The 13,148-nt window shown below is 41.5% G+C and overlaps 2 protein-coding genes across 2 annotated transcripts in view; one reads left to right on the top strand and one right to left on the bottom strand.

Moving 5' to 3' along the window:
* baiap2l2b (BAR/IMD domain containing adaptor protein 2 like 2b) overlaps nt 1–7,633 on the top strand; it is a 9,866-nt gene extending 2,233 nt beyond the window's left edge. Inside the window, exons 5-15 of the mRNA XM_026948052.3 lie at nt 381–442; nt 745–816; nt 1,023–1,112; nt 1,281–1,412; nt 2,588–2,692; nt 2,892–2,985; nt 3,627–3,834; nt 4,088–4,150; nt 4,267–4,606; nt 4,737–4,783; nt 5,177–7,633. Of these exons, the coding sequence (XP_026803853.1) occupies nt 381–442; nt 745–816; nt 1,023–1,112; nt 1,281–1,412; nt 2,588–2,692; nt 2,892–2,985; nt 3,627–3,834; nt 4,088–4,150; nt 4,267–4,606; nt 4,737–4,783; nt 5,177–5,252 (1,289 nt within the window). The 3' untranslated portion in view covers nt 5,253–7,633. The remainder of the gene's footprint in view (nt 1–380; nt 443–744; nt 817–1,022; nt 1,113–1,280; nt 1,413–2,587; nt 2,693–2,891; nt 2,986–3,626; nt 3,835–4,087; nt 4,151–4,266; nt 4,607–4,736; nt 4,784–5,176) is intronic.
* Nucleotides 7,332–13,148, bottom strand: pvalb7 (parvalbumin 7). The gene is made up of 5 exons (XM_026947968.3): nt 12,991–13,148; nt 9,286–9,351; nt 8,685–8,817; nt 8,502–8,611; nt 7,332–7,723 (listed from the first exon to the last, which is right to left on the bottom strand). The coding sequence occupies exons 2-5, from the start codon at nt 9,344–9,346 to the stop codon at nt 7,698–7,700; spliced, it is 330 nt and encodes a 109-aa protein (XP_026803769.1). The 5' UTR covers nt 9,347–9,351; nt 12,991–13,148; the 3' UTR covers nt 7,332–7,697.

The following is a 13,148-nucleotide window of genomic DNA, read 5'->3' as shown; positions in this document are numbered from 1 at the left end:
ATTAATTTGTTGATTCATTGCCTGTTTGATTCACTGATTATTAGATTTATTGATTGACGTATTGATTCGTTGTTTGTTTGTTTGGTTGGCTGCTTGATTAACTAACTGATTCACTGACTGACGGATTAATCGACTGATTGTTAGTTGGATTAATTGATTCACTGGTTGAATGATTGATTCATTGACAGCCAAATTAATTAATTGATTGCTTGCTTTGTTTTAAAGGCTGTGTTCTGAAAAATAGAATATAAGAATTAGTACAGTCGCACTAATTGATTCAGTGCTGGATGGTTGTATTGATTGATTGATTGATTAATTGATTGATTGATTGATTGAAGTTTATAAGTGCCTGACTCACTGATGAATCAATTGATCGACAGGTGATGTGTTGATCCAGATCTCAGAGACCCAGAGGAAACTTACTGCAGAAGTGGAAGGAGTGGTGAGTGACATTTTCACACATTTTTCTGCCCATCTTTCGGGTGCACTCTTTTTGGGTGTAGTCTGGATCAGGACCAGCTCTGATTGAAATGCCCGAATTTGGTGAAATGACTCATTATATATATATATATATATATATATGTATATATATATATATATATATATATATGTATATATATATATATATATATATATGTATATATATTTTCCACATGTTGCACATCAGATAAGAGGCATTTTGATAGAAAGTGAGGCTCTTAATGGTTAATAGGATTGCATGTTTTCAAATGTGTGTTCCTGCAGTTCCGCTGGTTCCACGTGGAGGTGTTGCAGGCCCTGGATAAGAACGTCAGGCTCGATGAGGAGTACATAGGCGTGAGTGTTTTCCTAAATAACGTTATAATGCAATAGATTAGATAATAATAATAATAATAGGATGGTTGTGTGTGTGTGTGTGTGTGTGTGTGTGTTATGTACATTTTTCCAATAACGACATGTGAAGATGATACCAAAAATAGATCAGGCAAGCTAACGTGTGTGTGTGTGGATGTGTGTGTGTTTATGTGTGTTTATGTGTGTAGGGCAGCAGGAGAGTGTATGAGCTGGAGGTTAGAAACCAGGCAGCGGCTCTGGAAAGGCAGCTGAGACGAGGAGCATACAGAGACTCTCTGGTGAGAACAGAGACTCTTGTGTGTGTGTGTGTGTGTGTGTGTGTGTGTTGCTTTTTTATGAGATGTGTGCGATGTCTGTAAAGTTTCAATGTTTTTGTTTTAGTTTGTTTCTGTACAGCAGTACTGCACTAAATGACTCTGTGTGTGTGTGTGTGTGTGTGTGTGTAGGAGGGCAGTGAGTACATGCAGTATTTGAGGCAGAGCCAGCATGAGATCCTGAGAGAAGAGGAGAGGAGATATCGCTTTCTCACAGAGAAACACTGCGGATTAGCACAGTCTCTGCTCTTCCTCCTCAACAAGGTGCACACACACACACACACACACACTTTTATATACACAGCCATACTAAAGACAGACTCATTAGTACTTACATTTGAATCCAAGTTCAAGTCAGAGATGATAATTTGTCATCAGTACTAAAGTCAGTACTAAAGTCAGTACTAAGATTCTAAGACTCTAAGAAGTCATTAGTACTAAATCGAAAGCCCTCAGTATGAGTGTTTATTACTGAACTCGGCGTTATCAGTACTAAAGTCCAAGTCTATGTTCTAAATAATTAACATTAGACCAAGAGCAAGTCAGTAGTACTGAAGATCCTGCCATAATTCAGCCATAACACTGCCTGAGGTATAATCCCGCTGTTAACAGTACTAACATCTGATTGAGAATCAGTACTAACATCTCACTCTTTGAGGTAACAGGAGGAAAGTCTGAGTCATCAGTACTCGAGTCTGATTCTTGTTAAAGACCGAGTTAAATGTAGTAAAAGCTGATTCTAAACTCTGACAAACTCTTCAAAGTTTATTAGCACTAATGTCTAATTAGTTAACAGTACTAAAGTCGGATTGTAAACTCTAAGCTAACGGTACTGAAACTTTTAATTAACCTCTGATTTATCAGTACTAAAGTCTGATTAGTTAATAGTACTAACATCTGATTCGAAACTCTAAGTTGACTACTAAAGTCTGATTGTAAACTCTGAGTCATCAGTACTAAAGTCTGATTCTACACACTGAGTTAAAAGTCTGATTGTAAACGCTGAGTCATCAGTACTAAAGTCTGATTCTACACACTGAGTTAAAAGTCTGATTGTAAACGCGGAGTCATCAGTACTAAAGTCTGATTCTACACACTGAGTTAAAAGTCTGATTGTAAACGTGGAGTCATCAGTACTAAAGTCTGATTCTACACACTGAGTTAAAAGTCTGATTGTAAACGCTGAGTCATCAGTACTAAAGTCTGATTCAAATCCCTGAGTCAGCATTTCTAAAGTCTGATGCACTACATTTGAGTAATCAGTAATAAAGAAAAAAAGTCATGCATTTATGTACATTTTTGATGGTTCTATTACTTTAACAAAGAACACACACACACACACACACACACACACACACACAAAACCTTATCTTCAAGGTATACACAGTTTTCTGTCTAAGCCAACCTGTGTGTTATCTATTGTGTGTGTGTGTTGTCAGACAGGGGCGTCTCTGCAGCAGAAAGCTGAGGGATGGAAGGAACGAGTGAACGAGAGTCAGAGCTCCAGGTCACGCACTCCCACGCCGTTAGAACAGGACACACACGTGAGACACTACACTTGATTAACACTATCGAGAGGACACACTAAAGTAACACAACATTAACATTAACAACACACTGAACTACCACTGCATTAACACAGTGCTACACATGATCAACCCCACTGAAACTAAAACGGTTATTGGTAGTGGCACATCTCTCTCTCTCTCTCTCTCTCTCTCTCTCTCTCTCTCTCTCTATCAGTTGAGGGCCGCAGTGACTTCTCTGCTCCAGCCCGGAGACAGGGACGAGGGCTGGCATGGGCAGGACCACCAGTTGGGCAGAGTGCCTTCTAGAGGTAAGCGCAGCCACGCTTTTCACTCTGCCGTCACTAACGAGCTTTTCCTCTTAATGAGAAATGAAAGAGTGTAAATTAGGCGGTGAACCCTTCACTCTGCGGCTCTTGATGCACGTCACACGATTTAATTAAGACTCGATCAGAAGCTAAATTAAACATGTTGCTCTTTTCGTTTAATCTCTTTCTGCCTTTCTCTGTCTCTGTCTCTCAATCTGTCTTTCTCTGGCTATCTCTCTCTCGCTCCCTGTCTTTCTGTCTCGCTCGGTCTCTCTACCTCCCTGTTTCTCTCTCTCTCTTTCTCTGCCTGTCTTTCTCTCTCTCTCTCCCTGTCTTTTTGTCTTTCTCTCTTTCGGTCTCTCTACCTCCCTGTTTCTCTCTCTCTCTCTCTCTCTCTCTCTCTGTCTCTCTGCCTGTCTTTCTCTCTCTCTCTCTGTCGTTCTGTGTCTCTCTCTCTGGTCTCTCTCTCCCTCTCTCTACCTCCCTGTTTCTCTCTCTCTCTCTGTCTCTGCCTGTCTCTCTCTCTCCGGTCTCTCTACATCCTTGTTTCACACTCTCTGTCTTTCTGTCTCTCTCTCTCCGGTCTCTCTACCTCCTTGTTTCTCTCTCTCTCTGTTTCTCTCTCTCTCTCTTTCTCTCTCTAGCCCCGTCTCCCCTGCAGACGCGCTCTCGTTCCGGCTCAGTGAGCGAGTCCCCGGGCGTCAGCGGAGGTCAGTCAGTCAGAGCGCTCGTCTCTCACCCTGCCTCCTCAAACCCGGTGCTGCTTCCATTCTCTCGGGGCGACACTCTCACGCTGCTCGTACCTGAGCCACGCAACGGCTGGATGTACGGTCGCCATGACGCCAACCTACGGTCAGAGACTCCAGACTACCGGAATATGAAAAAAATTCAAGCTACGCTTTTACTTGTTATCAATATTGTCATTGTTAGTACCACTGTTACTAGGTTAATAACAGTAAAACAATACAGTAAGAGGAGTAGGAAGAATACTTTATCAGTATATCATATTCATATATTCAGTACTTTATTTATAATATTTCTGCTACTACTCCTGATATTCAGTGTTAAATGAAATGAAATAAGGTGGCTCGTTGCTGTCTTGCAGCCAGGGCTGGTTCCCTGCGTCGTACGTTGCTCCTGTGGAAGATCTCTCATGCTTGATTTCGAGGTGGGAATCAGTCCATCTCCATCTCTATTTCAGACTGCGTGTTCTCACCGATATTTTCATCATGTCATTTGAAACTGACCTTGTGACCTTTCTGCTGACCTTGTGCTCTTTTAAAGCGGTGCGTCCCCCCGAAACCACGGTATGAACAACCTCCTAGAACCGTCAAACCAATCAGAATCTGTCGATAGCAGAAACTACGCCGAGGTCCCGCCCCTTACCAGAGGCTCCAACGACCTTCGTGCCGTCTCCCCGCTTCTTGACAGAAAGGCGGAGTCTGCGTATGAGGCGAAGGCGAGTCAGAGCTACAGCGAGATCCCGCCCCCGGCGCCGCCCATTCGAAGAGCGTCGGGGGATTTTCGGCCGGTCTCACCGCTCCTCGACAGGAGGGCGGAGTCTCACTTTGAGAGCATGACTGGTTACTCCGTTCCTGAGAGAAAGGCGGAGCCAAACGTCGAGGTATGTGTTTACATTTCTGACATCTTCAGGTTTTATTAAGCACAAATTGAACATGTTTATGTGCTGATTTTGAGATTTCGAGAAGAAGATTCGTTACGTAAATTATTTCATTGCTGTTATTCTTCCTCAGAGGCCGAACCCTCACAGGCAGCTGCCAGAGCATCCTCTCTTTCCCAGGTAAACTCTAACCTGTGTACTGTCTCGAGGTCAACCCATATGGGTTGTTCAGTAGATGATGCTGATATTGTCTGATTTTCATTAATTAACACTTTAGCATTTTAGCATTTCTTCTCAGGTAACTCTTACGCCAGTGTTTTCTCTCAGTGTTTCATTGCGTTTAAAGGCAGTATGAGACGGCTGAGGCAGACAGCTCAAGTTAAGTTTACCTTAAAATGCTTGTTATCAGCCCCAAAAGACAATCAATCAGTCGACTGCTAGTGATGTCACTGTCCCCGAGTCCTTCTCAAGCCGAACAAGTGAAAATATTATTACCAATTGTTTAGAATTATTTATTTTTCTCTCTGCAGTTTGGGTTTCCCTGAGTGCTTGTTTTGTCTCATTGTGCTACAGGGGATCGAATCCTTTTGCCACGGTGAAGCTCCGCCCCACGGTGACCAATGACAGATCAGCACCGAGAATCCACTGACCAATAGCGGCAGGCGAAACCGGTCACTCTGATTGGCTCCGAGATTTTACCACAACATGATCTGCTTCGGAACAACAGAAAATTTGAGCATTTAACATGAGACGAGCCAGAAAAGTACATTTGGGATTGTTCTTCCAGTTTTATTTCTTAAAAGGTGCCGTAATTCCCTAAATTCCACGCAAACACCTAAAATCCTAAATAAGCCTGTCCAACTTGACACCAGAAATTCGGCAGCATTCATTTCGTATTTTTCTCTTGTACGTTTGCACATAGTTAGCACAGTAGGTTATCTGTTTGCTTGTTAACTAGCATTCCTTCGCTAAATTAACTTCGCTAGATTAGCTTTTTATTTAATGGGTTAGCTTGTAGCTGGGCAGCTTTTGCTAGCTCGATTGCATTTCATTTGAGATTACATTTTCAAATGCTAGGTTAGTCTTAAATTGCTAGGTTAGCAGTTGCTAGCTGGATTATGTTTCATTTGCTAAATTAGGTTTGTCTTCCAAGATTAGCTTGTACTTACTAAGTTTGCTTTTGTTTGCTGCTGGGTTAGCCCTTACTCTCTAAGGTAGCTGTTGCTAGGTAGATTAGATTTATTTTGCTATATTATATTTGTCTTCCAATATTAGCTATTGTTTGCTAGGTTAGCTTTTGCTAACTATGTTAGCCTAGACTGGCTAGATTAGCTATTGCTAGCTAGATTATGTTTCGTTTCCTAAATTAGCTTTATCTACCAAGATGAGGTTAGATTTTGCTCAGATTTAAATGCATAATTATGGTAAAAGCTGTGTGGGAGGGATTAGCAACATCAGCCTTGTGATTGGTGGGGAAAAAACAAGATTAGCCATGGCATCTGTACATTCGATGAGGAAACGTTTTGGTGAAGTAAATTTAGACAGCGGAAAGTCACCGCTTTTTCAGGGTTTGTGACAAAGGAGTCACCGGGTTTCGCCTTTGTCAGACTTTAATGTCTGTTTTGTTTAGTCACTGACTCGGTTATGAGTGTGTGTTTTGTCTGATCTCACCTCTACATGTGTTTAGTTAAGAGTGTTATGTGTTTATACTGTGATGTAATGTAGATTATGTGCTGAGTGTTCTCCTCTGAACATATTGAAGCACTGCCATTCCAAAACACTCACTTTGGAGAGTGTGTGTGTAGGTGGGTCTTCACTTTCACGCTGCAAGAGTTATTAATCTCATAAGATAAATACATCACCACATGAAAATGTACTCTATTATTATATGCCTAGTGTCCTAGTATGACTAAAATATTAATAAACAAATAATATATAATTGCTAACTTGTGTTAAACGTTACATTTGATTTTATTTTTTTTTTTTTGTCAACATTCTCTTTATCCCAAATCAGCTGATATCCAAATTTTGTACTGGAGCTACGAGACTAATCAGAAGTACTGGAAGTTTCCTCATAGCCTCATAACAGGTAGCCCCGCCTCCAAAAGGTAGGCCACACCTCCTACCTGAGTCTGACGCAGAATCTAGGTCAAAACACATCAACATTAAGCGGTGACAGTCAGGATTGCTCGACCCTACAGCACAGTAAAACATGCTTGCTAGGCTAATTCTTGCTTGCTAATGAGCTTTTCCCACTAAGTTAGCTTCACTCACTTGCTAGTTTGATTTTTGCACTCCGTAAATTACCTTAATCCCTAGATTAGCCACAACTTGCTAGGCTAGCTGATGTTAGATAGGTTATGTTTCGTTTAGTTTAAATTAGCTTTTTGTCTGCCAAGTTTAGCTTTTACTTGCTATGTTCACTTTTTGTCACTAGAATAGCCATGACTTGCTAGGTTACCTGTCAAGTACTAAAATATCTTATAAATATCACTTCTAACATACAGCTCCGCCTCCAATGTTTAGGCCACGCCTCCAGGCCTGAGTCTGATGCTGGTATGGAATTGTAGTTTGCATTTATCTAAATTGGTATTTACACCAAGCAGAGAGCTAAAGAAGCAAATTTTCGACACCAAACATCTTTGCAGAATGAAGTGGTAAAAGCGACACGTTTCTTTTCTGGAACTTTTACGCAAAATATGAAAAAAAAAAAAACGAGTCCACATGCTTTGTGTTCAAGGCAAGACTTCACTTTATTTCTCTCTTGATTTTTTTCATTTTTCTCTCTTTCTTCACAGCTCGTCGTCACGCTTTGTCATCGTTGATTTTTTTTGCGCATCGTCGTTTTACCGGCTCTATCCGAGGGAGCAAGGGAGAGGACGGGGCGGGGTGGGTGAGAAACGGAGAAAAGGAGAGTAAGAACAGAACGGAGGAGAAAGAGAGATGGAAAGGGAGGTGTGAAAAACAGAAAGCAGGATTCCCGGCAGGTGATGTGGGTGTTTTCTGTATAAAAAAAGATGTAAATAAATAGAGGGACTGAGGGACAGAGTGAGGGACAGGAGGAGGTGTTTCGGGTTGCCAGATGTTTTCCTGTTTACTGGTGCACGATGGCTTCAAACTCTGAAAGAGAACAGATCACACACAGTGGTGAAAAATACGAGAACTTTTTTTGGTTATTTCACTTATTTTTCGCTGCTTATTATAAATTTCTCATTGTCCTTTTCTCTCTGTCTCTTTAACAGTCTGTCTCTGTCTGCTTGTCTGTCTCATGCTGTTTTTCTGTTTGTCTCCATGTGTCTGTCTTTTCATATGTGTCTATCTATCCATGTCTGTCTGTCAGTATCTCTGTCTACTTGTCTGCCTGTCTGTCTGCCTCTGTTTCACTCAGCTGGAATGTCTCTGTTTGTATCTCTCTCTTTCTGTCTTATGTGTCTGTGTTTGTATGTCTGTTTTTTCTGTTTGTGTCTCTCTCTCTCTCTCTCTCTCTCTCTCTTTCTGTCTTTGCCTGTCTGTCTCTGTGTATCTGTCTCTACCTGTCTGTCTCTTTCTGCCTGCCTCTGTGTATATCTCTATCTATTTGTCTCTTTCTGTCTATTTGTCACTTTGTTTTTGTGTCTGTCCCTAAGTGTCTGTCTGTATGTCTTTTTTATTTGTCTCATTCTGTCTGTCTCTACCTCTCTGTCTCTTTCTGTTTGTCTCTCTGTATCTGTGTCTCACTGTCGCTGTCCGTGTGTCTATCTATTTCTGTCTGTCTCTGTCTGTCTTTGTCTTGTTTGTCTGTTTGTGTCTATATTTGTCTATGTCTGCTGCTGCCTGTCTGTCACTCTCTGTCTGTGTCTGTCTCTGCCTCTCTCTCTCTCCCTCCCTCCCTCTATATCTCTCTCTGTCTGTCTCTCACCGTCGATGCCAATCTTGCCGTCTCCATCCCGGTCGGCGGCAGTGAGGAAGGCTTTGGTCTCCTTATCAGTCAGATCTCTGCCGTCTTTGGAAAAGCCCTTCAGCACGAACCTGACACACACAACCACAGCATTCAGTAACCCCTATGTGTGTGTGTGTGTGTGTTTGCTTGTATGTGACTCACTTGAGCTCATCTTCCTCGATGAAGCCGCTGGCATCGACGTCCAGGACACTGAAGACCTTCTTAACGTTCTCTGCAGACATGGCCTTCAGACCAACCAACTCGAAGAACTTCTTATGATCAAAGGTGTCGGCAACTAGACAATGACACACACACACACACACACACACAGAATCACACAGTTCACTACCATTAAACTTCATACAATCCAAAGTGGCAATGTTAAACACATGATACTACCACATAGTTAAAGAATTGCGCATATTGTTGCTAGGCAACTGGGCACTATAGACTTCAATCTAGCTAATAAGAGATGCTGATGATGTAGCTAGCTAGCAAGTAGCTATTGTGTTTTTCATTTAGATGTAGAGTCGCAGTGACAGGAGAAGACTAAACAGTCAGAAATATCAACATTTCCCTCAGATGTGTCATGGTGTAACTGCACCTAGCCCCAAGTTCCACCATATTGACTGATCAACTCACGAATTCAGGTGAATCTATCCGCAATTTGTATCTTCGCACAACCATAAACACACAACCCATATTAAACGTAACACAATTTCTTCTAACACATTTTGCTTGTTCAAATATGCTAAGTAGAAACCTTTGAATGTGTCCAGGGCCTTCTTGATGTCATCAGCTTTGAGTAAGTCTTGCATCGCCATCTTGGCTGTTGGGGAAAAAAAGAGAGAGTAGCAAAAAAAATATTAGCAAAAATCATTCATCAGGTTGAACTATGTGTTTTGTGCATACCGTGACTCATTATATACCAAAACATCATTATATAGATATGTTTAATGCTAAAAGTTTATAGCAGTGCACCTTCCTGTAACTCAAGGAGTACTAGTAAAACCCCAACAAATGCCACGGTTAAGCTCCACCCCATGATGATCAATGACAGCTTGGTACCAAAATTCCAATGACCAATAGTGAAACCTGTCACTCTGATTGGCTAAGAAACTTTACCATGACAGATGCATTTACCACAACATGGGGCAAGCATGGTTTGAAAATTTGGATATCTGGAATTCTTTGGGGTTTTTAAAGGTGCCGTAAAATACGTCATAATTCCCTCAATTGTAGAATGACAAACTGGGCGTGTCCATCCTGTCTCTGGAATTTCCTCTGCACTCATTTCTTAGTTGTTTCTGTACAGTGTTTATACATATCTGATCTGAGAACTGTGGTGTGGGTGTGGCTTCATATTCCAATAACCATGCTTGATTGACAGCAACTAAACACAACGGCGTTGAGAATCAGGACTGTTCGACCCTACGACTGAACCAAAATGTAGTTAGCACAGGAGGATACACTTGCTAGGTTAGGTGTGTGTGGTGGTGGTGGTGGGGGTGGGGGGGGGGGGTTTGGGATTGGACCCTCAAGAAGGAGCAGGAGGATTCCTGAGAGAGTAACTGATCTACTGCACTCACACTTAAAATGTCATCTAACTTTATAGCTGGTGATCTCTCACACGCAAGTGCAAACTCAGCAGTGTAGAATTTCATAAGAGGGTCACCACATTCGGGGGACCCCTTAACCAAACACTCAAGAGAACACACACACACAGGGTTCAAAAGTGAGACAAATCCTGGTATGAAACTGAAATATATCTAAATGAACCTTCATCAGGTTCCACTCCTGTCAGCCAAGAACAGGAATCTGAGGCTACAGTGGGAACAGTCTCACCCCAGGTTGGGAATTGAAGCTCAGAAAAAGCTCCATGTGACTCAAAGTTGAATGTGCCGTGCATTCTGAGATGCTTTTCTGCTCACCACGATTGTAAAGAGTGGTTGTTTGAGTTCCTATGAGCTCAAACCAGTCTGGCCATTCTACTCTCTCATCAGCAAGGTATTTCAACCCCCTCACTGATGTTTTTTGTTTTTCACACCATTTTGTGCTAACTCTAGAGACTGCTGTGTGTAAAATTTCCAGAAGATTAGCAGTTTCTGAAATACTCAAACCAGCCTGTAAGGCACCAGCAGCCATGCCACAGTCAAAGAGACTTGTGCATCTGGAGGAAATTTCCAAGCATCTCAAGAGTGGGAAGAATCATGTGCTAATGACATCATGTGGTAGTGATTGGTTAAAAGATTGACAATGGGATGTCGATCCTGGAACATACTACATGTGTCACGTTCAGTTAAAGTTATTTTATGATTTTTATGACTAGGAATTCTTCTGTAGGAACCATGAGGTGACGGTATATCAGGATCACATCATACGGTGAAATAAAGAAATCTGACTGACTTTGAAATATGAACCACAAAATGAGTGAAATATGAATCACTCATTTTGTAAAAAGTTGTGTTAGGTTTATTGTACAGTAAACTAATGCCGTATGCAGCCAAACCCAATGTCAGAGTGCAGACTTCCCCTCCCTCAAGAGTCTACATGGTGTATTAGGTGTCCTTCAGGATGCCAAGTCGCATACTATTATCAAAGGCATCATGTTTTCTAAATGACTCGTTTTTCTCAGCTGCAGGCGATGACATGTGCAACGTGGCTCTGTAAACTGAAGCCAACGATTTATGCAGCTGCACTCGTTCCATCAATCTGACAAGGAGGCTTTCAAAAAAAAAAAAAAAAAAGAGAAAGCAAGTTTAATCACGTATACTCCCTTTGCAGAAAAATGCTTGATGGAAAGATGGAATTCTGGATTTTCTGTAAAATGGACTAAACACTATATGGCCAAAAGTTTGTGGACATCTGACCATCACACCCATATATGCTTTTTGAAAATCCCATTCCAGATTTATTCCCCCTTTACTGTTATAATAAGCTCCACTCTTCTGGGAAGGCTTTCTGCTAGATTTTGGAGTGTGGCTGTGGGGATTTGTGTTCATTTAGCTACAAGAGCATTAGTGAGATCAGACACAGATGTCGGGCGAGGTGGCCTGGGGTGCAGTCGGCGTTCCAGTTCATCCCAAAAGTGTTCATTGGGTCAGTGCTCTGTACAGGACACTCTTCTTCATGTCTTCAGTGAGCTTGCTTTATGGGTATGAGTATGAGTGTGATGGTCAGGTGTCCACAAACTTTTGGCCATATAGTGTATCACATTCTTGGAGTCACAACACCCAATCCAAGTCACCATCCTGAGCAATGTTGTATTAGTTTTATACCTTAAATAAAGTTTGTTTAATGAGCCCTTTTAAGCCTAAACGATTATCAACATCAGATCCAGAAGCTCATGGAGAGTCTGATATCTATTAAGCCCTTTTCTGGCCACAAGCTTCAGAATCTTGACTGGCTCTGCACACCTGCGGGAAAACAAACTTTGAACACCTTGACACAATGAGCCTTTCAGAGCAAAATAAAGTCACTAGATTGCAAAAAAGGTCCATGGCTTCTTTCAAATTTATTAGCGAGTTGTTGGTGATGAATAAGCATGGTTGGCCATTTGTGATGTCAGTCAAACAACCTCTTCTTGTCAACGTAAGCAGTTCTTGACCATGCCAAATTTTTGTAACAAAATCTGGAGGTCTGGCTTGAGATTACATGAGTGTAGACTTCTGTAGCAGGATTCACCCCAAAGCAATTCCTATCTGATCCAATTTCCCTTCCAAAGCAGCCCAAAAAAAATGTTGCATAAAGCTGGTAAAAACAAGTGCAAATATATTTTTTAGCTACCACAATTTTCATTTTATCCAGCCAACTATTCCAGATGAACTCAACTAACTTAACTCCATTGCTTTCATCTGCAAGCTAGTTAACATGATATCTGATTAGCACAGTCACAGTTGCCAGTTAACATTAACCAGTTGGAAAGCTAGTAAGCTATCAAATTAGGTAGTTAAGAAGATAAGGCTATACAAATCGGAAAGGAATTGTAATCATTGTAATAAGTTGTTCTTGCTCCTGAGATCCAAGCTATTTTTTGATTTGTCACATATATGCTGCGTTTAACTTAAATCGGAAGTGGGAAAATCTCGTTTGTTACTGTTGATGCTGTGATGGAGCCATGTGGATATGATGTCACGTATGGACACCTTCCTGAGTTTCTGAATTCCGAAGTTTAGGGGCGTTTTCCTAGTAAGAGTTCGGAATGTTAAGAGTTGTGCCATGTTAGTGGCATGTTAAAAGATGCTAAAATTCTGGATTTTCGCATCTTGAACGTTGTATGTAAAGTTGCAAGTAAGCTCAATTTTTCCAAAGTATTCCAAAAAAATTCCAAGCTTCTCCAGCTGCATGAAATAATTAGTGGTTTTACGTGCAACAGCTTTCCGGTTGGTAAACCTTAAGCCTGTCAGGTGGATTAATTGCCTGTCGAAACAAACATTTAATCAAAAGTTAAGAGCACCTCCTGGCTTACCTGTGTGAAAGAAGGGACACAGGAATGAGGGAAGCCTTGGAGAAAGAAGGAGACAGATGAAAGGAGCGTGAGAGGAGAAGAGAGAGGGGGACGATGGTAAGAAACAGAGATCAGCTTTGAGTCTTATATACGGAGTCTATTTCAGGAGAAGTTGGATC

The sequence above is a fragment of the Pangasianodon hypophthalmus genome, chromosome 25 (assembly GCF_027358585.1).
Source record: "Pangasianodon hypophthalmus isolate fPanHyp1 chromosome 25, fPanHyp1.pri, whole genome shotgun sequence".
NCBI classification, from domain to species: domain Eukaryota; kingdom Metazoa; phylum Chordata; class Actinopteri; order Siluriformes; family Pangasiidae; genus Pangasianodon; species Pangasianodon hypophthalmus.
The sequence above is the reverse complement of the archived record's forward strand: the minus strand, read 5'-3'. Positions and strand labels throughout refer to the sequence as shown.